This window comes from Benincasa hispida, chromosome 1 (assembly GCF_027475165.1).
Source record: "Benincasa hispida cultivar pf3 chromosome 1, pf3_genome.v1.1, whole genome shotgun sequence".
NCBI classification, from domain to species: domain Eukaryota; kingdom Viridiplantae; phylum Streptophyta; class Magnoliopsida; order Cucurbitales; family Cucurbitaceae; genus Benincasa; species Benincasa hispida.
In genome coordinates this window covers 68,413,424-68,438,923 of record NC_143478.1, presented here as the reverse complement: position 1 = coordinate 68,438,923, position 25,500 = coordinate 68,413,424, and the positions used below count along the sequence as shown (strand labels likewise).

At 35.4% G+C, this 25,500-nt stretch overlaps 2 protein-coding genes, 1 long non-coding RNA gene and 1 pseudogene across 3 annotated transcripts; 2 read left to right on the top strand and 2 right to left on the bottom strand.

Moving 5' to 3' along the window:
• Nucleotides 1-300: 300 nt before the first annotated feature.
• On the top strand, nt 301-2,001 carry LOC120068658 (oleosin Cor a 13-like). The gene is made up of 2 exons (XM_039020423.2): nt 301-651; nt 1,610-2,001. Exons 1-2 carry the CDS (start codon nt 362-364, stop codon nt 1,746-1,748), a joined length of 429 nt encoding a protein of 142 aa, XP_038876351.1. The 5' UTR covers nt 301-361; the 3' UTR covers nt 1,749-2,001.
• Nucleotides 2,002-11,193: 9,192 nt separating this feature from the next.
• On the top strand, nt 11,194-13,192 carry LOC120088600 (uncharacterized). The gene is made up of 2 exons (XR_016528099.1): nt 11,194-11,247; nt 11,335-13,192. It is a non-coding gene; the product is annotated as an uncharacterized LOC120088600 (long non-coding RNA).
• Nucleotides 13,193-22,662: 9,470 nt separating this feature from the next.
• LOC120078505 (cyclic nucleotide-gated ion channel 2-like) lies at nt 22,663-25,218 on the bottom strand. The gene is made up of 4 exons (XM_090311688.1): nt 24,263-25,218; nt 24,052-24,163; nt 23,448-23,838; nt 22,663-23,280 (listed from the first exon to the last, which is right to left on the bottom strand). The coding sequence occupies exons 1-3, from the start codon at nt 24,472-24,474 to the stop codon at nt 23,536-23,538; spliced, it is 627 nt and encodes a 208-aa protein (XP_090167814.1). The 5' UTR covers nt 24,475-25,218; the 3' UTR covers nt 22,663-23,280; nt 23,448-23,535.
• LOC150038662 (cyclic nucleotide-gated ion channel 2 pseudogene) lies at nt 22,789-23,250 on the bottom strand (annotated as a pseudogene).
• Nucleotides 25,219-25,500: the final 282 nt, after the last annotated feature.

The following is a 25,500-nucleotide window of genomic DNA, read 5'->3' as shown; positions in this document are numbered from 1 at the left end:
CTTAAATGATATATAAATTATTAAAAATATTTTATTTGGTTTATTTGTAAAAATAACCCATTTTAAAATCATAACAATCCAACCAATTTGCAGACCGCTAAAAGGACCAAAAACCCAATTCCAGAAAAGGACAAATTTTGACGTGTCCCCAAAGAAGGCACTTGGGTTACATGCAAATCATGCATAAGAACCTTCTCGACACGTGCCAAAGTACTCTTTAACACGTGCTACTTCGCCACCCTCCAATTCTCTCTATATTTACACCACCTTCTTTTTTCTTTCTCTATATCACATATTTTCATTTTCTTTTCAATATATATTTATAAGAATTTCGACGCTTTTTTCCTTCTTTTTGGTTCCGATGGCCGAACTTCAGACGTACCAGCCGTCGCACCAGCAGCCCGGTTCTCAGCCGCGCTACCAGGTTGTCAAGGCCGCCACCGCAGCCACCGCCGGTGGATCTCTGCTTGTCCTCTCCGGTCTCATCCTTGCCGGAACCGTCATCGCTCTGACCATTGCGACGCCGCTTCTCGTCATTTTCAGCCCGGTTCTCGTCCCGGCCGTGATCACCGTTTCGCTTCTCATAATGGGCTTCTTGGCCTCCGGTGGGTTCGGGGTCGCTGGCATTACTGTCTTTTCATGGATCTACAGGTAACTTAAAGGATTACAATATAATTTGTTTTTTTATCTTCTATTTTAAGATAGTAATTATTGTGAATATTGTTAATCCTCATAAATCACATTATTAATGATATTTAACTAAATTGTAGTGCATGTTGGGGAATTTTAATGTTTAGGCTTAAATAAAGTGGATAGAGATGCGACATTAGCGATAATAATGTAAATTGTTTTCTTTTTGAAAAAAAAGAAGAATTGAGCTTATGAACATTAGTTTCATTTATGAGTTTATTCATTATGTTATTTAGAAATCCAAAAATACTTTTGGAAAACATGTTTTCGTCTTTCAAACGTGTTATCTGAGTTTATCTTTTTTTTTTTTTCTTTGAAGAAAATACTAAAGGCGGGCAGATCAGTAGTGCACCCGGGTATCTTAAAACACTGTATTAGTTTAGTTTTGAAAATTTATCCTTGTCGTTCAAATTTGACTTAGAAATTGAATACTTTTTTCCTTGAGGATGAAAAAAGAAACTAGGATGATGAATCAAAAGCCCATTTTTTTATTTTAGGGCATCTTATATTTATATCTATTGTAATGTGATCGGTAAAATGCAAGGAAATAATTGGTTTTCTAATTATATCCTAGATAAACACATAAAAATAAGCATGATCATAATGTATGAATGATAAACATTTTAATTTACTAATTTAAATATATCTTTTGAATTTTTTGTTTTTTTTAATAATATCCATCGAAATTGTCATTTTACTGATATTTTAAACCAAAACTCAAATGATAATCCTATAGTCCAAATGTAAACTCAGATGGTAATAAGAAGAAGTTGGGTGCTTCCTGGAGCACCATTGCATCCCAAATATATTTCAATAAAAAAAAATTATGGTAGAAATGTGGGAGCACAAGAGTTAAGGTGCATTAATCATTGCTCGATGGATCTGGAAGTATTAACGAATGTGTGAAATTTTGGAATAGGTATGTGACAGGGAAACACCCACCAGGAGCAGACCAACTAGACCTAGCCCGACACAAGCTAGCCAGTAAAGCTAGAGAAATGAAGGACCGAGCCGAGCAATTCGGACAGCAACACACTTCTGGCCCTCAGACTTCTTAAAGAAAACAAAGACAAAAGACAAATGGGTTTGTCTTCCTTTCTTTTGTTTGTGTGTTTTTTGAGTTTGTCGTACGTTAACTTCTATGTCAAATGTCTCTTGTAAGGGATCTTCTCTCTTCCTCTTCCTCTCTCTCTCTCTCTCTCTGTACGTATTTATCATTTTGGTTTTTTTTTTTTTAAATCTTTTTCTAATGATCGAAGAACCGTACTACTGGATTTGAGTTTGAATAATATGTGTATTGGCTTTTAATTATTCGACTGTATATCACTATTATATTATGTTATTGCATGCCCTATTGTCAACAATATTTGGGATGGTAGTTAGACGACACAGATCACTGGAGTTTTGGCATTTTAAGTTATTTTTAATATAATTTATTTGATAGGGAAAAATATATATTTTTTGGGTCTTGTGTACAGTTTTCAGTTTGTTCGTGAAGATGTTAATTACAATTTTTACCTTAAAATTTTGATTTGAGTTTAGTTTTGATTTGGGCTTTTTAGGTTTCATTTTTACATTTTTACATTTTGTAATTGTAAGCTGATGAGATATTTTCTCCATATTAAATGTGAGTTTTATCACTTGGAATAGAAGGTAATACATATTTCCAAGGTGTTATAATTACTGTTTATTGGGTTTGGTACTCGGAGACGTCTTAGGCATAAAAGAAAGGAAAAGACTTGAGGCACGTGGTACTTCTGTTTTTCTCTTTTTCTAGATGATTTTATTTATTTTTTATGGGATTTTTTTTATTAAATGGTTTATTAATTTATTAAAATATTTATTGGGTTTTCAACTATTTTTATTTTAATTTCATTCGAAATTTTTTCTACTTGAATTTTTGTATCATTTCATCCCAAAATTGGATTACATTTTGAATTCATATAAAAGGTTTGGTCTTTTTTTTTTTTTCAAAGCTATTCTCAAGAAACTGGAATTGAGAAAAATAATAGGGGTCTTTTTAAAAAAATATTTAAAGTTATTCTCAAGAAACCAAAATTGAATATACATACATACATACTTCATTCAAACCCCTTTTTCCATCATTTTCAATCCTTTTCTTTTGATTTTTTTTTAGATTCGAAGGTCATAGTTCTTTAATTTAGAACCTTTATAATTAATTCTCAAGATATTATTCAATAGTCAATAAACTTCTATCGTATCCATATTTTCATGGATCTTTGTATAAAATGATATTTCCGTAAACTTTTATAAGTAATAAATAGAGTTTTTCATCCTAGTAGTATAAGAAATTTCATATTTTTGTGTGTACTGGCGAGGAGTATGAGATGGTGCAGCGCTCTAAAAGAAAAAGCTAAAGAAGGAAATTATAGTAAGGTTGAAATATCTTTGGGTTGTAACTATCTATTGTTCTGTCTTCATTGCACTCAATGAAAAATTGTCATTAAAATTAATGAAAACTCGATTTTTTTGTGGAGAAATGAAAAAATAAAATATTGTTTCTGAAGAGAGAGGGTGTACGGACTTAGGTGTAACTATGATTTTCTACTTCACATGTGGAGGATTCCTTTTAAGGGCAAGGATGATTGGAAAACTTTTGGATTCACCATTGTCGGCTGTAACTAAATAATAACGGTAAGATTTAACTACTTCACATTTATTTATGAGGTTTTAACCATCTATTATGAAGTCCTAAGGTTTTAACCATCTATTTTGTGATAGTAGATTATAATACAATATTTGTATTTTTTGATGATGAATTAATATACATTTATACATATAATATAATAGTAAGTATAATTATATACTTATATACAATATAATGGTAAGTATACTTGTAATGTGAAGTTGAGTTTTCAACATCATTTAAATTTTTGTATTAAAAGATACAAAGAAAATAATATTAGGATATTTGGAATTTGAGAGGGAGAAAAGGGAGTTTGAAAAGTTCATGAAAATGAACTAAAATATTTATAAAGGAAGTCATTACTATTATCGTTCATCTCCATTTATCATCGTTCGACTGTACATCACATGTTCATCATCCATATAAGTGTATGTGTTCACCATCCATATGAGTCATGCCACTGTCTGTTGTCAAGCCGGGTTGTGCATTGTCCATCACCCAGTGCACTGTCTGAGTCTGTAGCATCACCCAGTGCGAGTCTATCGAACATCTAATACTGTTGGTTTAAAAAACAGGGATCTGCATCAAAAAAAAATCAAAACGCACTCTTATATATTTGAAGAAACAGACAAAGCAAACTTACATTGATAGTCTAATAATAAAATAATCACAAACCACTAATTTAATGCTTACTAAAAATAGCAAGTGGACTTCTTCTTCCACACGATCCGAAAGATTCGGTCTTGAATCATGATCGGATTATTAGTTCATACTATTCCCCCTAATCTTGACATGATTCTAAATCACGCACACCAAGTAGCTGATGCATAGCAGCTAACTTCACTCCTGTCAATGCTTTGGTCAATTCGTTGTTCTCTGGTGTTGACAAATTTAACAACAATTTTTCCCTTCTCAACACACTCTCGAAATGAAAGCGTGTATCTATGTGTTTACTGAAAAACAGGATCTATGTGCTTACTGAAAAACAGGATTCTTCATGAGAGCTATCGCGGATTTGTTGTCCACGAACAATGTTACCAATCTTGCTTGGCAAGCCGCTGTAGTGGCTGCCAAGAACTCAGCTTCGCAAGATGAGAGTGCCACCGTCTTTTGCTTTTGCGAATTCCATGAAACCAAACTTTCATTTAAGTAGAACGTCATTCCACTTGTGCTTTTCCTCCCGTCGAGATCACCGGCTAAATCACTGTCAAAGTAGCCAAATATATTGACTTCTTGGGGAGCTTTCACATAAGTGAGCCCAAAGTGAATTATCCCTCTCAAATACCTAAGTATTTGCTTGACCACCTTGTGATGCATGGTCGTAGGCCTTTCTATATACCTGCTCGCCATCCCAACAGCATATGAGAGATCCGGTCTTGTGTTCAGCAAGTATCTAAGACAACCAATGATGCTTCTATACTCCGTAGCATCAATTGGTGCTCCTTCCATGTCTTTGTGAAGTTGTGCCTTGGGTTTCATCGGGTACTTCGTGGTATTGCAGCCAGCCATTCCAAACTGGGACAAGATTCTTTTGGCATAAATTGGTTGTTTGAGCAAGATTCGACTCTTCTGTTGTTCCACTTCAATCCCTAAGAAGTAAGAGAGAAGACCCAAATCGCTCATTTCAAATTTTGCCATCATTTGTTGCTTGAACTTGTTGACTTTTTCGGTGCTACTTTTCGTTACAACGAGATTGTCAACATACACTCCAACAAGAACAATTTCTTCTCATTCTCTTCTTGTGTAGACTGCTTACTCTTGAGTGCATTCCCAAAGCCAAGCTCTTTGAGACTCTTATCAAGTCGAATGTTCCAAGCTCGTGGAGCTTGTCTCAAACCGTAGAAAGCCTTCGACAACCTATACACCTTGTGTTTCTGGTTTGGAATCTCAAATCCTTCCAATTGAGTAACATATACTTCCTCTTCCAATTCCCCGTTGAGAAACGCCGACTTCACATCTAGATGGTGTACCTCCCAATTTCGGTTTGCAGCGAGTGCAAGAATGACTCAAACGGTGTCAAGTCTAGCAACCGGTGCAAAAACTTCTTCAAAGTCAATGCCTTGTCTTTGTACATAGCCTTTACCAACCAATCTTGCTTTGTGCTTGACAACTTATCCATTAGAGTCTTTCTTCAATTTGAACACCCATTTTAGACCAATGGGTTTGTGTCCTGGTGGAAGCTCGATTAGACTCCATATGCTGTTCTTCTCAATGGATTTCAGCTCGTTCTCCATTGCTTCGTACCAGCAGGCCTCGGTCGCAGCTTCTTGGTAGCAAGTCGGTTCTTCGGACACCACCATCATCACCTCATTTTCTTGTTCTTCACTGCCTACAACTTCCTCTGTGTTGGCGTAGATGTCAGCGAGAGATCTTAGACGGATTGGTGTGTTCATCGATAGAGTAGATGGACTATTCTCTTTAATTTTGGGTATCTCGACTACTTGTGGTGCGGCATTTTCGACCTCGATTTTTGTATCCTCCATATTATCGGCCTCGTTAGAATAAAATTGGTCCATCATCTGAAACTCCGAAATCTCCTTGCCGTCATTAACGCCTTCATTCCAAGTCCATTCAAGATTCGCTTGAAAAACGACATCTCTACTAATTTGTAGTTTTCCACGGCTCGGGTCATATAAGCGATGAGCTTTGCATCCTTCTTCGACACCAAAATATACCATCGGCGAGCTTCGGTCATCAAGTTTCTTGAGGTGAGGGGTTGTGTTTTTTACATATGCCACACAACCAAACACTCTCAAGTGTGCAAGATGTGGCTTTCTCGCCATCCAAGCTTCAAATGGTGTGTGTTCTCTAAGGGCCTTCGTTGGAAGACGGTTTAACACATAAACCGCGTGTCTCACCATCTCTCCCCAAAACCTTGTTGGCATGTGCATGCTTTTGAGGAGTGATCTCGTCATCGCCATTACGATGCAGTTACAACGCTCTACGACGCCATCTGTTGCAGTGAATATGGACCAGTGAGGTGTCGCTCGATTCCTTCTTTTTCGCAAAATTGAGTGAACTCCGCAGATAAAAACTCGCCACCTCGATCCGTTCGGAGTGTTCTGATCTTGTACTCCGTCTTGTTCTCCATCAAGAGTTTGAATTTCTTGAATGCTTCGAGTGCGTCACTTTTTGCCTCCAACATGTACAGCCACATCCATCTTGTGGAATCGTCAACGATCAGCAGAAAATACTTGTTGCCAGCGAGAGTACACGGTGAAATCGGTCCGCGAATATCGGCATGGAGGAGTTCTAACGGCTTTTCTGCTCTATAGGTTGATTGACGCAGGAACGACAACCTTGCTTGTTTGGTAATCACGCACGTTTCGCATAACTTGTTCGGTTGAGTCACTGGTGGTACTCCAACTGCCAATTTCTTTTTGCCCATGAGCTTCAAGTCATGAAAGTTGACATGGCCAAGTCTCGCATGCCACAACCATGCTGGATCTTCTAGGCTCGTTAGAAGGCAGACTTTCTTGAACGTCTTCAAGGTTATCTTGTACAAGCGATTTTGTGTTTGCTTCACCGACATCAAGAGCTTCCCGCTCCTGTCAGACACTTTCATGGCATCTCCCGCCATTTGCACCTTGTTCCCATCTTCTGTCATTTGCCCGAGGCTTATGATGTTACTAGCTTTGGAATGTAGTCCACCTCTTGGAGAGTCTTCTGATCACCGTTTTTGCACTCGAACACGATCGTTCCTTTTCCCATGATTTGAATGGTTGATCCATCACCGAACTTCACCTTCCTGATGACGCTTTCATCCAATTCTTGGAACTTCTCGCGATGGCCAGTCATGTGGTTGCTGGCACCGTTGTCAAGGTACCAGACGTCATTATTTTCTCCATTCTTGTCGTTGCGATGCATCTTCGAAAACAGCCGCTTTTGCTGAGTAGTACGGCATCCTCCTAATCACGTCTAGTGCGTGTCCCCTCCTGGGACACGGCCATCTTCAAATCCGGTTCTTCATTGGTGGCGCAAGTTAGATGAGCTTCGTCGTCACGACCTTTTCCGTGGCACTCCGACGCGTAATGTCCCATCTTGTTGCGAGTGAAGCACTTTATGTGACTTTTGTCACGAGTGCCATTTCCGGGTTGCTAGTGCCTCCCGCACTATTTTGACACTCCGCGCCACGACCACGACCTCGTCCTCGTCCTTGCCATCTTCCGCGATCGCTACCACCGGATCCGCACCCTTTGTTTACCGAAGAGTTTTCACCGCTATTCTCTTTCTGTCTTGCTTTCCACTCCGCATGGGTAAGTAGGAGTTGTCCATCAGAGTTGTTGTTTCCTCAGAGCCACGCCGTCCGTTCCTCGTATGCCTTCATTCGTCTGATCGCCTCTTCAAACAACATGGTTTCAAGCTCTAGGAATTTCTCGATTCCGACGACGACGGGGAAATATTTGTCGGGGACGGAGTTCAGGAGCTTCTTGACCAATGATGAATCCTCAAGTGCAACACTGAGGGTGGAGAACTTGCTTGCTAATCCGCTGATTTTTCCCGCAAACTCATCGATTGTCTCGGTCTCCTTCATCCGAAGAACATCAAACTCACTCTTCAAGGTTTGAACTTGTGCCATCTTCACCCGCTCGCTACCCAAGTACCTCATCTTGAGACTATCCCATATTTCCTTTGCGGTCTTTTTCTTCGCGATTTGTAGAAGCACGTCTTCCGGGATGCATTGGAGAATGTACACGTGCGCCTTCTTGACCTTCTTCACATCCACTTTGGCTCCTCTCGCCAGCTTTATCGCCTCCCAAACTCCTTGAGCGTCGAGGATTGCTTCCGCCTTTATCGCCCACACCATGTAGTTGTGAGGATCAACATTGGGTAGAGAATTGGCACTCCGCCGTTCTTCTTCGCTTGCTGCGAGACGCTCGACATCTTCGTTGGACGGTGGAAACTGCGATGAGAAGACAACCTGGCTCTGATACCAAATGTTGGTTTAAAAAACAGGGATCTACACCAAAAAAAATCTCACGCACTCTGATATATATTTGAAGAAACAGACAAACAAAATATTCTGGAAGCAAAATATATTAGCGAGAGAAAGAAAAGTAATGGAACTCCTATATTTTATTCAATTGATGGACTTACATTTATAGTCTAATAACAACAAAATAACCACAAACCACTAACTTAATGCTTACTAAAAATAGCAACGTGTGTACTTCTTCTTCCACACGATCCAGAAGATTCGATCTTGAATGATGACCTGATTATTAGCTCATAAATACAGTCTGAGTTCACCATTTTTTGTCTAGTTCCATTCTAAGTCCACCATTTGTTGTCCACACTTTAAGTCCTCCATTCATTGTTTAGGTTTGCTCACCGCCTATCATTTGTCGTCCAATTCTAATCGTTGCCTGCGACTCGTGCATCATCCTTCGCTCGCCGGTGTGGTCGTCGATGGGCTACTATGAAGGTGGTCTAGGGATAGAGAGAGTGCATGGGGTTTTTGAAAAAGAATTTTAGTTAAAATAAAAAATACGCGTGAATTAAGGAAATGTTTTATTTTCTTTTTGAAAATATGTGTGATTGATTATAAGTTGGCGATAAAAAAGTAATTGCATCCTAATATTTATATAATTAAGAAGTTCACTTAGACATTTTTTATTTTGACATAAATATAATACAGCATCTTTATTAAGGCTTTATGTATTGTTATTTCTTTTATTTTTCCAACTTTCTTATTATATTTAAGAAAAGTAAGCCCATAATTTTAAACGGACTTCATAAATTTATGAGACAAACAGAAAATTTTAAATTTTATTCAGAAAATTAGCAAAATTTTTTGAAATTTGTAAAAATAGAAAAAATGATTTTTTAAAATAAAAAAAATTACTAAGTAGCGAATATCCAAACTACCAATACACATAAAGGTCTGTTTGGAATGGATTGGACTTGAAAACCCATATTTGGTTGGCTAGGATTTAAACATCGGTTTGGTTTCCATGCCATTATACCTGATTTTGCATCCCAACTGTTTGAAATCCAATGGTAAACTCCCCCGGTTTCCAAGGCATGCATTTTATTTTCTCTGAAATCATTCGTTCTTTAAGTTTTCTCTTCAATGCTCTTCTGATCTTCGTCTTTCTCCCTGATTTTACGTTCTTTAAGTTTTCTCTTCAATGCTCTTCTGATCTTCGTCTTTCTCCCTGATTTTACGTTCATTCTGACTCTGAACCTAATATGTGGTACCTCTAATGTAAAGGAAATGTCAAAGCTCTCCCTTGCTGCTCCAACGACAAAAAATTACTTCTCTTACTGCCATTAATAGCTTGATAGGATGGGGTCTTCTGACATTGGGAGTTTAGTAGGGGAGGGCTCCTTTTCACAAAAAGGCCAATTGCTTACCTTTGAAGCCGATGATGATGATTTTAATTAGATCTAACTTTTGTTTGTTTCACGTGCTTCAGATATGTTCGTATTTCGTTATTTTTTTAAAAAAATATGTTGGATCTATTCTATATTCACTTGCTACTTCAGATCTATTCTTATTTTGATTTTGATTTTTCGGATATGTTCTTTCTTATTTCGTCTTTTTTTTTGAATGTGTTGAATCTATTCTTAACTTGATTTTGGTTTGCATGTTTCATATTTAATTTGCTTTGGTGATTTTTTGATACTTTTAAATCCGTTCTTCTCGGTTCTAGTTTGCATTTTTTGGATTTGTTCTTATTTTTTCCTTCCCTCAAATGTAGTGGATTTGTTCCTATTCTTATTTTGTTTTGCATGTTTTGAATCCAATCTGCTTTTGTGATTTTTTTGATATTTTTGAAGTTGTTGGTTTTCCACTTACTAACCTTTGATTCTTTCATTTCGGCAGAGATTTGGAGGTTTATCCTACTTTTCGGGTGTAGAATTGTGTGGGAATTTTGTCCATTCTTTGGATTTGTTCTTATTTTCCATTCCTTGGAATGTGATGGATTTGTTCCTATTTTTTGGGTTGCATGTTTCCGAACTAGTATGTTTATATATATATAATTCTTAGTATGTTCCTCTTGGTTTTGGTTTGCATTTTTTGGATTTGTTCGTACTAGTCATCATTTTTTAGGCCGATGATGGAAATTCTTTTTTTTTTCCAAATATATAATTAAATGATATTTTTACCTTTATAGAGTTGTTTTTCACTAGTTACAACATGATTTTCTTTCATGAAAAAGAAAATTGTTTTTAATTGCATATGTTTTATTTTTTTCTTCGCCTAAATACTTTTTAAAAACTTAAATATGTATTTCCATTACTATTCTCTTTCTTTGTTAAATATGTTTATGTTTTCCAATTAAAATATGTTTAATAATATATTTATCGGTCCATTTAATTTTGTACCTGAGGCCTCTTTAGTTATAGAATTTTTTGTCTTTTATATTTTATATATTATGTTTTGGTGTGATTATAACTCACTTTTGTTTTTTGGATTATTTTATTATAATTGATGGTGTATACTTATGTTGACTCTATTCATAGTTCTTTCATCCTTTTGTATGTTTTGTTATTGTGAGCAAACCAAAAATTCCAAAACCTGAGGCCACTATTCTAAGTTTTCATTTTATCATTGTTTTGACTATTTCAAACCTATTTCCTATCTTGACTTTGAATGGTTAAGATCATTAGTTTGATTCTAGCCAAATTAAAGATAATCAAACTAATGATCCAACTATTCATAGTCAATTACTTGTCTTATGATCCATAAATGTATTAATTTATTATTATCATTATGGTTGAGTTGGTGGTTGGAGTAGATTAATCGATATGTCACTTCCATTAATTGAAGAGTGTTTGAAGGGTAGTTGAGTTTTAATTGTTCCATGAACTCAAGTCCTATATATAATTATCCCTCCTCACAATCCTTCACACCACCTCTTCCTCTTCGAAATTGAAACTATCCGAGGGGCCCACTCTAAGAAGTAATCAAAGACTTTATAGATCTTTCTTTTTTTCTTTTTTCTTTTTTTTTTTGTACTAAATTCTTTATTCTTCTTTTCATGTGATAGGCCTAATTTTGACTCACTTCTACAACTTCACTTCTTTTGTTAGTTTATCAAGTTAAATTGTGACGGTTTATGGTTAACCTTGTTAAGGTATGTAATATCTTTTTTTACTATTTTTTTTATGCTTTTACAATTATCTTGCATTATAAATTTATCATTTCATTCTTTCATTTTATGACATGTAGGTTTGATCGTTCGTGGAAAGAATACTATTCTTCTTTCATGGTCGTTTTCCATTATTTGAAGTTCTTTTTGCTTTTTTGTTAATTCAATATAATACATTATTTTGTATGTAACTCGTTTTACTTGCTTGGCCATTGTACCTAGTAATATTTTTCTTTTATTGGTGGTTGTTATTTCACATTATTTGCATTACTCATGCACTACTACAAAAAACCACGTTTCTTTATGCTTGAAACTTTTGAGTATTTGACGTTTTTATTAGAAAAAATGTCAAGTAACATGTAAATTTGATGAAAAACATCAAGAATAATGAAAATAAGTGGAGGTTGGCAGAAATTTTTGGATTTTTTTCATTCTATTTTTACTTAACGCTTTATAAAATCAAGTAGCTTGTGGTTTATTATTATTATTATTTTTTAAGGTTTCATATATTAAAGAGATGAAAAATCGGGGAAGGCGCCCCCAAACCCTTAAATCACCCTAAACCCCCAAAACCACACCAAAAACCCACTTTCGACGGCTCCTTCTCAATGTCTCCACGCTTTATTCACGATCATCACACCTCTCTCGTCTGACTTCCATGCTGACATCTACAAATCAACGAACTTCAAGTGTTCGACGAGTACCTGCAGTAGCCCACACACAAAACAGTTTCGCTTTCTACTTCTCTCTACATGATGCACGCGACTCGTGTGTTTTCTTCCTCTCTCGTGTCTCTCTTTCCCCGATAGATCTATGAATTTGCATTGACGAGCAGCTCCTTTGGCGCCACCGCTAGCCCACCCTGACAACCGCTCTACAATAATGGCATCCCTCTACAGGTACTTTTAAGTTTTTTGAAACATAAGTAGACTGGAAAGGTAGGGTTCATGAATTGCAAATCTGCTTCAATTTTGTTAGATAAGTTAGTTTATTTGGTGTTTTCTAAGCCAATAAAATACTGGTCAGCGCTAAATTTTTGCTTCTAATGTTCTTTATTAAGCTATGAATAGAGTTGATCGAACAAGGGGTCCCACTTGGAGATTCAGTCGAACTACTTCTTGAGTTTTTCAAGGTCAGCTGGGCCTAAAGTCAAGCCCCATTTCTCCATTCCACAAAAAAGACGGAGAAGTAGAGTGTCGCCTTGATGTGGCGGAAGTCATCAGTTCGAGTCTGCTTATCCCTAAACCCAATGTGAGTTTTTATATTTTGACTTGCTCCCCCGCCGTGATTGAATGAGAATGAATATCAGGCCAGATCATGAGTGAATAGAAAATCGAAAACATACCAGCCAAGTCAGCTCAACCAGGATATTTGATTGGATAGAAGAACAACGGATTGAACATGACAGAACAATCGGGAAGGGAAGCCTGACATACAAAGGAACTCAAATCAAACCGGTACCAACCAACCGACCAAATTTCAAGAAAGCCATTCTCTTTCTGAAGTTAAGGAATTTCATCTGATACAGGGAATGACTGATTGAACAACCTGAACTTTGATTATCTCTAGTTGTTGGAATAGAGGCGGTTGAAGAAAGCCGTCTGGAGATTCGAAGTAAGACCTTGATAAATGTGAAATTGATCAAGATGGGATCATGATTGGTTAACCAATTTAGTTGATGTATTTTCAGGAATCACTACACTAAAGCTCAATCCCACTATTATAAATGATTATCCAGACAAATATTTCAGTTCAACTTGATTTTAAGTCTACTTAATTTCATTTTCTAGTTGTTTTCAAGGAATGCTTGGATGATTGTACCAAAATTTGACAAATTTTAACAGCCCCAATTTGAGTTTTTTTTTTTTAAAAAAAAAAAAAGACTAGAAAGGTTCCCCTTGTTATGAGGTAGTCTAAAATGCTTAAGATCTATGCTAATCATCTTGGTCCATTCTCGATTATTTACCTCTTATGCACATAAAATTGAGTTCCTTTAAATGCTATAATATCACAGTCTATCTGCGAAAAAATAATAGCAAACAATTTTTAGAAGTAATTAAAAATAATAACAAGATGATTACAAATAAATGAAAAAATAAATGCAGAGCATCAATATAAATGAGTATTACAAATATTGTAATACTCAATATTTGAGTATTTTTACAAATATGATTACAAATAATAACAATTTTTGGAATTAATTACAAATAAATGCAGAGCATCAATATCATATATGAACACAAATATTTACAAATAATAGCAAAATATCACAGTCTATTTGTGATAGACCGTGATAGACCGCGATAGACTACTATCTGCATGACACAAATAGTAGTCTATCGCGGTCTACCATAAATAAATAGTGAAATTTTGCTATATTTGTAAATATTTGTGTTCATTTTCTTATATTTGAAAACAACTCTATATATAATCCAAAGTATTATATATATAAATATTTTTCTCATGGGTTAGAATAGTGAACACTATTCAAACTCATGGGTTACCCACCTCCTCATTTTTTTTTTTAATTTATAATTGAATCTAGGAAGCACGTCGACCAACCTTTGGATACCACCTTCGGCGACCATCGCGACCAACTCCGGCAAGCCTTCCTCCAGCGAGGTTGTTGGCTCATGGGTTTAAAATTAGGGGGCTTAGCTTTTGAAGGCAAAACCATGTTTGGTCACATGGAATCAAATTCCTGAGAATAATGAACAAAACTCATGGGTTTGGAAATAGGGTTTAATCTTCTACCTCTTATAATAGTCGTCGATGACCATTAACAATTGTCACTAGCCAATCTATATGAATGTCATTGGGGGACCACCATAATCATCATCGGCAACCGTCAACGACCAACTATCGTGATCATCGTTAAGGATCGTCATCAGCCACCATTACCAGCTACTCTCACTGATTGACAACCATGATCATTGGAAGCCAACTACCACATGCTAATCGTCCTAATTGTCACAATCATTGGGGATTGACTACTCTGAATGTCGCAATTGCTGCTATTTCTAGCAATTGGCTGTTGGTAATCATCGACAATTTTCTGCTATCGTTAGCGACTTCTGTCGATTGGCTGGCTGCGATGTTGTTACCGACAAAATGCTTATAACTGTCAGTTGTTCGCTCTTGACCGTCAACTATCGGTGACTTATTTATTGTTTTCCTTTTCCCTCATTCATACATTTCACTTTCTTCCTCTCCCCTACCCTTGAATTTCTCCTTTGTTCCCCATTCTCAATTTTAATAATAAAAAATCGAACTTCCTTGTTGTAGGATCTTCAATGCTGAAGTGTGACATTTATTGTGCTAGCCTTGGATTATCAGATATACATCAGCCACCACTGTCCACTTTCAGTCCCCAACAATTGGATTTTTTTTCCATTTAATTCTTCCTTCATCTCCTTTCTTCTCTTCTTCTTTCTCCATCTCCCCTTCTTCCTCGTTTTCACACAAAAAAGCATAAACAAACTCTCTCGTTTCAAAGCTCCAACCAATAAAGTGTACCATTAATCATGTTAGTCATGCACTACAAGAAAAAGAGACTCTCCTAATATCTAAAACGACCATCGGGAGATTGATCGTCGAGAGATAAGATCTCTTCCAACTACGTAAGTGAGAGCATCAGAAATTGGTAAGAACTCCCAACACCTTATGTGGGAACTCCGGACAGACATAATCGCCAGGAGTTCTTACATAACTCTTGACGAACTATTTTATTTGTCGACATTTCCTTTATAACTCCCGACGATATATGTTGTTGCGTTGGGAGTTCATTTAAAAAATCCCCAATTCGATCAATCTTCTTCTAATCTTCTAACCCTAGCCCACTACTCATCCATTGAAGAGAAGAGGAAGCGCGATCCATTGAAGTGTTTTTTCGTTCGTTGAAGTGTCGTTCATCGAAGAAAATAGGTAGGTGAGCGTCATCCGTCGTTGAAGATCGTCTGGCATCTGTTAGCTGCTCTGTCGAACGCCTCTCCCCATCGAACATCACCATCTTCCAACAGCGCCGCCTCACCGTCTTCCTGTCGAACGACATCCGTTAGCACTGCTCCGTCATAAAAAATCGTCTGCCAGCTATGCCGTCTTCCAAGTACTCTTCGATCTACCTCTCTTCGTCAAATGCTTCACCATCTTCTAACACAAATTACTCCGGTAATCTCCCTATTCCTTTTGAATTTTTCATATCTCTTTGTTTTCATAGATGAGATGTAGATTTGTTTAATTTTTACGAACTATGATTTCTGTTTTAATTTTTATGAATTATGAATTCTGTTTTTATTTTTATGAACTCACAATGGATAGAGTTGTGATTTATGATTTATATTTTATATTTTTAATTTTTAATCTTTTGGGAAAAAAGAGTTGGATGTTGAAAAGTGTTTGATGATTTGGGAATCCTATTTATGGGTCTTGAAAGTATTTGATGATTTGGGATTTCTATGTTAGATTAATTTTCCTCGATATTTTTTCTTATTTCTCTTAATTTAAGTTTTTTTTTTCAATTTAGTTATTACTTTGTAATGTTAAAATGGGTTGATGTTACTTTACTCTATTAGACATGATGTTACTTTATTATTGGTATAACTTATCAATAAATTAAATATACTATATATCAATGATATTTAACTTTTATTTTTTATACATGATTGATAATGTTTGATCCTAACCCAATAGAGATTTGTAAATAAAGCCCTATGGAGTTCTCATGGAACTGACTTCTACACTCTTACTCTCTACAACATAATCTCTACATTCATTTTGCAGAGATTTCTCTCCCAAGAAAATTCTCCCAAGTTTTAGAGAATGGTTCACTAAAAATTATTCTTTCCTATTCCCTCTCATCTTTCAAAAGCGGTTCAGTCGATTCCTTGCTAGAGTCATAGCGAGGATCTATGGAAAAAGAAGACTTTAAGGAGAAGACTACCAGTTTGAGGAGAAGATTTTTGTTGCAATTGTGAGTTGGCAAAGGTATGGTGCTTAAACTTTTCTCGTTCAAGAAATCAATGAATGCGACCACATGCTTCCACCGGGATTCAATTCCCTTCATAATCGTACCTTTGATGTACCGAAAAATTCTCTTTTCTGCCTTCAAATGCATAGTTGTTGGTTTTCTCTTGAAGTAGCTGATAACTCCAACTGCATAGAGAATGTTAGGTCTTTTGCATGTTAAATACCACAAACATTCGACCAAGTTTTTAAAGAGTGTTGGATCCAGTCTTTCTCCTTTCTCGCAACGTTATAGTTTGAATCCACATTCCATAGGTGTGTTGATTGGACTAGAATCATCCATCTTCAACTTCTTGATCACTTCCTTAACATATTCTTTCTGTATGATAGAAATACCTTTATCTTCTTATTTTACTTCAATGCTAAGAGTAAGACATGGGCCTGATCTCATCATCTCAAACTCGTTAGTCATCTCTTCTTTATGGTTGAACATGCTCGAATTACTACCTATAAAGATCAAGTCCTCTACATACAAGTACAAGATCAATACATCATTATTTTGGACTTTAATGTAAAGTGCATGCTCATATGAACATTTGATGAAATTATTTTATGTAGATATTTGTCTATTCGATCATTCCAGGATTTTGGAGCTTACTTCAACCCATAGAGTGTGTTATTTAGCCTCAGGACTCTTCTCTTCTTTTTCCTTAACTTTATAGTCTTGAGGTTGCTCTACATAGACTGCTTCCTCTACGACTCTATTGAGGAAAGCAAATTTCACATTCATTTGATAAATTCTCCAATTGTTTTGAGCTGCTAATGAACTTATTAATCTAACAGTTCAAGTCGAGCAACAGGAGAAAATATCTCTTTATAGTCATTGTCGAATCTTTGACAATAACCTTTTGCCACTAGTGTTGCCATGTATCTTTCAACTTCTCCTCTTGAATTCTTCTTGGCTTTGTAAACTCATTTCATACAAATCGCCTTATGTCTTTTTGGAAGTGAAACTAGCTTCAATGTGTTATTATTCTTGATCACATTATTCTTTTCATCCATAGTGCTTTTCTAATTTAGATTCTCCACAACTTCTTGAAGTTTATGGGCTCACAAACAGCAAAACGACAAAAAAAATTATTAAGATTATCTTGATTTTCAGTTATCTCATAAAGTTCTTATAAGCTTCTGAAGCATTGAACACTTGCACTTGAGTTTTGTCTTCTTGAGAACTTGTATTTAGTGATGTTGGTGGCATAGAAGACTTCTTTCTTGTTCACTCTGCTTTTGTTTGCACAATGTCCGTTTCTTCGAATTACAACAAGAAGTTTTAGCCTTCATCATGTCATCCCTAATTTCATTCTTCTTCTTCATCAAATACTACATCGGTTCAACATTGTCTTTCCTGTATCTAGATGGTAGAGCTTGTAACGTTTTGTATTTGAGTCAAAACGGATGAAGATGTGCTTCTCACTTTTATCATCCAACTTACTTCTCTTTCATGTGGTATATGCACATGAGCAATGCTTTCAAAGACTTTAAGATGGGAAATAATCTCAAGTTTCCTTCTACTCCATGCTTCTTGTGACATTTTCCCACCTACGCAATTATTGGAGATTGATTGGATAGGTAGACTACCCACGTTATTGCTTCTACCAAAAAATCTTTTGGTAGTTTCTTACGTCTTAGCATACTTCTATCCATGCTCAAAATTATTATATTCTTTCTTTCTGCCACTCCATTTTGTTGATGGGATCTTGGCACAATCAAGGGTTGATAAATTCCATTGTCTTCACAATACTTTCATAATTCATTTGATGTGAATTCTTCTCTACAATCAGATCTCATGGTCTTAATCACCAAGCCACTTTCTTTCTCAACAAGATATTTGAACTACTTAAAATTCTTGAACACTTCTGATTTGTGCTTCAAGAAATATACCCATGTTTTCTTAAAAAAAAATTATTAATGAAGAGAAGGAAATAGTTACTTTTATTAAGTGAGCTTGGATTGATCGGTCCACAATATTTGTATATATGAGTTATAGAGGGTTTTAAGCTTTCAAGTTCAACTCCTTTGGGAAGCTTTTCGTGGACTATTTTCTAAGTAGACATTCTTCACACACGTGATTCGAGTAGTTTATGGAAGATAATCCTCTCACCATGATCTTCTTGGAGAGTAACTCTAATCCTTCTTCTCCCCCCCTCTAAAGTTGAAGATGTTACCAAGATGCATCTTTATAACAAATTATGAGGCACATTGTGACATCATTTCTCTAAGAGTTGGCCTAGACTTAAAATATTACTCTTCATATATGGCACATAATAAACATGTGACATAAGTTTGTGTTCACCATTCTTGAATTGAATGAGAATGTTACCTCTTCCTTCTACTTTTACCATGGATTCATCTCCAAAGGCTACATTGACGCTCCTCGATTCATTGAGTTCCACGAACATGCTTCTTTTTACACACTTATGGTTGCTTGTCTCATTATCCATGTACCATCTATTATCTTTGCTTCATTCATTATCCGTGCAAGTCATCAACAAGATACCAAATTTTAAATTTTCTTTAATGTCGTTTGCCTTCTCTTCAACTCTTTTATTGCAAGGAGCTCTACATTCGAATGCATAACAATAAAACTTCTCACAATTGTAACATTTAATATTTGATTTATCGTACCTTGATCTTGAATTGTCTTGTCCACGACCTTCTATTGTCCATGACCTTTTGTTGACGTTCCAAATTTTTTTTAGGAGTTGTTATTATTGTTGTTGTCGTCTTCATTGGACCTCCAACTACATTCTTGTCCTTGTCCATGACCACTTCCTCATCATCGATGTTCATCATGTTTTCATCCTTGTTCACTTCTATTATTGGGACTAACTCCTCCACTAGTCGAATCAACCTGCAACTAGAGCAATTGGTCAATTATTCTTTCTTTCTTTTTCTTTTCTTCATATGCTTGTAATGAACCCATGAGTTGCTCAAGGGTCATGATCTCCAAGTCGTTTGTTTCTTAAATTATGGCAATAATATTAATATGTTCAAACTTTGAATCTAATGATCTTAATATTTTCTCCACGTCACCAATCATTTTATCATTTCTCTTAAGTTGATTGGTGATAGTTAAAACTTTAGACAAATAGTCTGAGGTGGCTTCCTCTTCTTTCATATGCAAATTTTCCAACTCAGCTCTTAGAGTTTGAAGACATACCTTCCTTACGAGATTTTCTCCCTTGTATGTGTTTGAAGCTTCTCCCATGTTTTTTCCACGTCTTTGTTTCCAAAATATTCTGAAAAGCATCGTCATCTAATCCTTGATAGATTAGACAGATAGCCTTCTTGTCTCTCTTTCTTTTATCTCTACAACTGTCCCTATATACTTGAGAAAGACCACCATCATTATCTGGTTTTCTCAGTTTGACGTATTATTTCTCTACGATCTCCCACACATCTTGTGAGCCAAGGCGAGCCTTCATCTTGATACTCTAATTATCGTAGTTGCTCTTATTGATCATTGGAACTTGAAATGAGACCATGCCATTGAATGGATAGAATCTTGAAACAGAAGCGTTTAATCATTTTTGCCCAATTTTGTTACAGGAAAGTTTTAGAAAACAATATACAACTATGAGGTTAAGCATGTTGTAAGAACATAATTAAAAGGAGAAGAGTAACAATTATCTTTGAAGAACTTCTTCTATGTATCTTCTCTCGGTCTTGAAAAATAGCACAGTCAAAGAAGAGACACGACCACCGGTCTTCTTTGCTATTTTCTTTGGAACAAGCTGAATGGTGAGATCCAATTGAAAATCAAAGGAAGGGAAGAACTTTTTGTATTAGAGAACTTTTCTCTGTAAACGTGAGAGCAAGAGAGAGAGGTAGGTGATATTTTTCCAAAGAAACCTTTTAGGTTTGCCTAACCTCTCTACTACAGACCCATCACATTTTCACTAAGTACATTTTTACTGGAAAAATAACAAAAGGCAAAATTATTTTGAATTATAGCAAAATGCATGAGATGCACATGTATTCATATTTCGTTAACCCAAAAGTGCTCTTAACAACTCCTCTAATTACACTATAATTAATCTAATAGCTTTATTAATTATACTATAATTAATTCCTCAAATACACAATTCTGGTTATTTTGTTTTGCTTTCAGAAATTTAATGTGGATAGATTCTCTCCTTCAATGGAGATATTTTGGCATCAATTTCGATTTTTGATTTGAAAATCTTCCAAATTCATATCAAAAGAATCTTCTATCTTTAAAATTTGATTTGAATTTTGAAATCTCATATTATATTACTTTTCATAAATCTCTTTTCTGTTAATGCTAACTAAATCATATGATTTTAAGATTGTTTTTATCTATATCTTTATTATAATTTTCTTTTAAACAATTTATAAATTGTTTTTGTCATTATCCTTAATAGAATATCGTTCTAAACAAGAAGGTAGATCTATCTCGTTTCTAACCAAACTTATTATTTTTAAATTTTGCTTCATCATTATATTTATTATAATTTCATTTTAAACATGAAACATAGTGTTTAGTTCATAATTACTTGTCCTTATCAACAATATCTCATTAAAATTAAATCAAACTACAAAATGACCATAGTCAACTCTCAATTAACTGTCTCTTAGTTCTTTTCATTGTTCTTAATCTCTCCCATTGCTATGGCTAATCAACTAATAAGGGTTTTGTTCAACGATATGTGAGATGAAAGAAACAACTATCATGAATTTTGGACCATTGAAATTTTTGTCACTACAAAAATATCTTTTAATCATTTTATCGATTTGATCAACTTAAGCTTTTTTCTACTTCTGAATATAGTATTTTTCGTTTAACTATGTATCGTGATGGTTGCAACAATTCTAACATTGTTAAGATTTTGGAGGACAAAGATGTATTTAATTTTCCTAGGAATTTCCTAAATAGCTCCTTTATTTGCACCATTATTAATTCAACAACTCCGTGAATTACACTATGATTAATTCAACAAATTCACAACTTGAGCTCTATTTATTTCCATTTAGATATGGAACGTGAATTAACTTCCTCTTTCCACATGAATATATTGGCATAAATCTTAGTTCTTAATTTGAAAATTCTTTAAATTTGTATTTAAAATATCTTCAATCTCCAAATGTTGATTTGAATTTTTAAATCTCATATTATATTACTTTTCCTAAATTCGACTTTTTAATTTCGCTTTGATTTTGTTTTGAGAAATTTATTGAAAGATTTGAATTCAAGAAAGGGATGAATAAAACTTTGACTTTGACTAAGTCAAAGTCAAATTTACCTTAAGGTGTTCGTGTGTGTTTAAAAAAACAAGTTATTTTAGCCTAAAAGCACTTCACCGCCCCCTTCTCCCCTCTCATCTTCTCCTTCACGCAAACCACCTAGAGCACAAACCTCATCTTTTCCTTCTTCATGTGAGACCCATATAGTCTAACCTACAAGCAGCCTTCGTCAATTGCTACCCACCGATGACCACCGCTTGCCATCAACGACAACCGCTAGCCATTATATGTAAGTTGCACACCATCTCTCTCTCCCTCTCAAATTTCATCGATTGATGCTGCTTCCGACAATGGTCTCTAAAACATCGGCTTGCCGATTATATTGTTATCATCATGTATTGTCGTTTCTCACGTCGTTCAAGGTTAGAAATGACTGATGTAAAAAAGAGTTTCTACTTTTGGAGAAAATGAATTTGGAGTTTTACATTTCTCAACCCTTTCAAAAGGTAGGTTGTTAATTTTGGATGACTTTAACTGAAATGTAATTAAGGATTTTTCTTAATAAGGGTTTGTAACATCTCTCATTTGCATGCTTAAGGTACTTTGAACTTTTTCAATTTCAAATTTATTATTAGTTTAATTCATTTTGCCATTTTTACAAAAGAAAAGTTTGGTTTATTATTTTTTTCAAATGAAAAGTTAACATCTGTTATTTCTCTCGTTAGCCTAATATCCCAATACTTAATACTTCTAGAAATTGGACTTTTGTTTTGGAACTAGGCCCAAAACTTCTAACTCAAAATCAAGTTTATATTTCAACAATATTAGCAATCTCATACCATAATATATTCTAGATATGCCATATTACCCTATAGTAATAGTATTGAACCTTTATATATAAATGTAATTTAGGATTCAGTCTGGCCGTGTTCTAGCTAGTTTACATTTCATTTTGATAAAAGTACAAGCAACTATATTATTCGAAGAACTTAACCGATTATATACTTTCTATTGATTTCTTTCTTTTACTTAGAGATATTTGTCTTAAGTTTAATATTTATCAAAGAAAAATTTAGTTTGAAGCTAGTTTGCTGTCTCACTTGAAATATGGATTGCACCTAGCCTCTACTCGAGATGATCGTTTGGCTTCAGCGACAAGAAAACTGCAGCATACTGCCTTAATCGATTGTCTACCGTGGTTCGGTTTTGTGCCGTGTAACCTCGAGTTCGTATCCGATGACGACGCCATGAAAACTGAATGATCACAGCTCCCCATGTTCGCCAATTTGAAGAGTAATAACGCATAGTTTGCTTGAGCTTTTCACTTGCAAACATGTAATGAAAGTGTTTGGTAATGTACTTAAGATCGGGTGCATCGAGGCCGTATGCTTCGACTGGTTGTAAGCATGTAAATGTTGCCAATGAGGATGGAAGCTTGTCGAAATATGGATGGCGTCGAAATCGGAGACACCACGACAGTAGCTCCTCGCCGAAAAACCCACCGGAGTTGAGCCAACTGGTGCCTACAAAGCCTTTGCTTAGCCATCCCTGGCTACGCTCCACGCATCCTTCAATAATGAACACCATCTTTTGTACAGGGTCTCCCTCCCTTACTATCTAATTGTTCATCAAATTCAAAAAAAAAATATTAAAATTTGAATCTTTGGAAGTCCAAAATTCTAACTCAGTGTATGTTTAAAAGAACAAAAATTATTTCAACCATTTTAGAATCATTCCCAAACATGTTCTTTTAGCTCTACTTCTAAGTGTAGGGAAGATTTTACCTTTTCACCTTCCGCATATAGGAGAGGTTTAACGCGATCACAAATATTATCGAGTATGAGATCATCGAGCATGTGAAAGAAAGGTACCTCAATAAACGATTATAATTAGATATATATAAATTAACTTCTTAATAGTATACCACAAAATACATACCTTCTTAACAAGGTCTAAACAAAGGTAACGTTTGATGTCTCGACGAAGGCCATCGGGCAACCCCCTGATGAGTTCGGTCTCGTCTAACCCTCCCATGGTTACCCACCTTTGATATTCAAAATTACGAACCCTTTCCCTCAAATGAACTGGCAATTGTCTCCTCTTCATCCACCATTTCATATCTCGAAACCGTATTTGCATATTCTCCTTACTTGCCATAACAGTTTGCAAGAAAATCTACATTACAATAAGGGGAAAAGAAAGAAAATGCCCGGTCATGCATATAATTCTTGCATGGACTTTCATTTTTAAGTACTTGTAATATATCATTATAAAGAAACTCTTGTAATATATTCCGACACACTCTAAGATCCTTTTTTTCTAACCAAATTCTGAGTCGATCTATATAACATTTCATTGACATTTAATCAAACAAGTAATACGCATTACCTGTATATTTCCAATTAAGGTAACAAACAGCATCAATCCCCCAAGTGTGATGCAGCTACTGAATATCACTTCGACCAAATCACATGTGGGATCAAGTTCATTGCCAAAGGAACTGTATGAACATAATATAACACCATAGTTTACTAATGCTTACACTGTGTTTGATGAAATTCTTGTGAGAGCAAAAAAGCTACATGGGGTTGAAAATTACCTTAGGTTCAATAAACCCCAGAAGACAGGATAAAGAATTCTAACAGCTAGAGAGTTGCTAGAGAATACCAAAAGAATAGGCTCATAAATTCCATAGCTAAAGGGTCCATTGACCTCCAAGCATAAGGACTTGATCTTTGTCAAGTTATTACCATGGGAAGCTCCAAAATTGCCAGCCCCCTTGTAGCCAGATATGGAGCAAGACAATACCATTTTGCACGTTTTTCGTCTCTCGCATTTTTGTTCGAGGCACGAGATTAGTCGTTGGGTTGCAAGGAGATACCAGCATCCACCTACAACCTAAAGTATATATATTTCATGGATGGTAATTTTGTGGGGTGGAGGATCAAACCATCAACTTTAGATATAGTTATAATTGTATTTTGTTCATTGACTTGTACATTCAAGTAAAAAACTGAAAAAGCGTCGAGATGACTCGTCACACAAACATAAATGTTAAAAGGAAAGCACTGACGACAAATGTAACAACAAAATACCAAGAAGTAAGCAATTAAAAAGACACAGAAATTGGTAACCTAGTTCGGTGAGATCCACCTACGTCTGTTGGACAATGTATTCGGGAAAGATAATCTACTAATATTAAAAAGTTAAGCAGTTTACAATGCGGTACTTATTTGCAATATACACCTACTACAACAACTTACGTAGAGCTCAACTCATTGATCATCTAGGCTCCCCCTAGATGTGGGACTCCCTCTCAAATGTATTTAGGTTCCCTCTAAGTTTGGTTGTCGAAGGGATCTAATCCCAAGCAGAAGCATATGATCGCCTTCCAATTTTGTTTTCGATTTTACATAAACAAAATACGATATAAAAATAATAACATAATGGATAAACAATCAAGATTAGCATGCATTTAAGAGTAGAAAAGAAGGAAGAGCTAAAACTTATCTTTGTATATTTCCAAATTCTTCACGATTCCTTTCACATCTTTTCCAGAACGTCTCTTCAATGATCAAGGGACATCGCCATAAGTGAAAACTCATTATTCTCTAGGATCACAAGAATTGGATGTGTGGTCTCCAAGACTTAGAAGAGGAAGAAGAAGTAGTAGAGAAAAAAAGAGAGATTTTGAGAGAAGTAGTAGGAGACTAGAATTCAGAATTCCTAATTCAACTGTGTCAAAGATGGGCCATGAAGACTTATTTATAGAGAGGAGGGGTGACCCTTTTCTCCTAGTCTTTCCTAGTCCTGCTCTAGTTTTAATTTAATTAAATA

Coding starts and splice junctions, on each gene's coding strand:
- LOC120068658 (XM_039020423.2), top strand. CDS start 362: ATGGCCGAACTTCAGACGTACCAGCCGTCGCACCAGCAGCCCGGTTCT. Junction 652..1,609: donor GTCTTTTCATGGATCTACAG/GTAACTTAAAGG, acceptor ATTTTGGAATAG/GTATGTGACAGGGAAACACC.
- LOC120078505 (XM_090311688.1), bottom strand. CDS start 24,474: ATGGTATTGTCTTGCTCCATATCTGGCTACAAGGGGGCTGGCAATTTT. Junction 24,164..24,262: donor TGGGGTTTATTGAACCTAAG/GTAATTTTCAAC, acceptor ATGTTCATACAG/TTCCTTTGGCAATGAACTTG. Junction 23,839..24,051: donor CCTTAATTGGAAATATACAG/GTAATGCGTATT, acceptor ATTGTAATGTAG/ATTTTCTTGCAAACTGTTAT.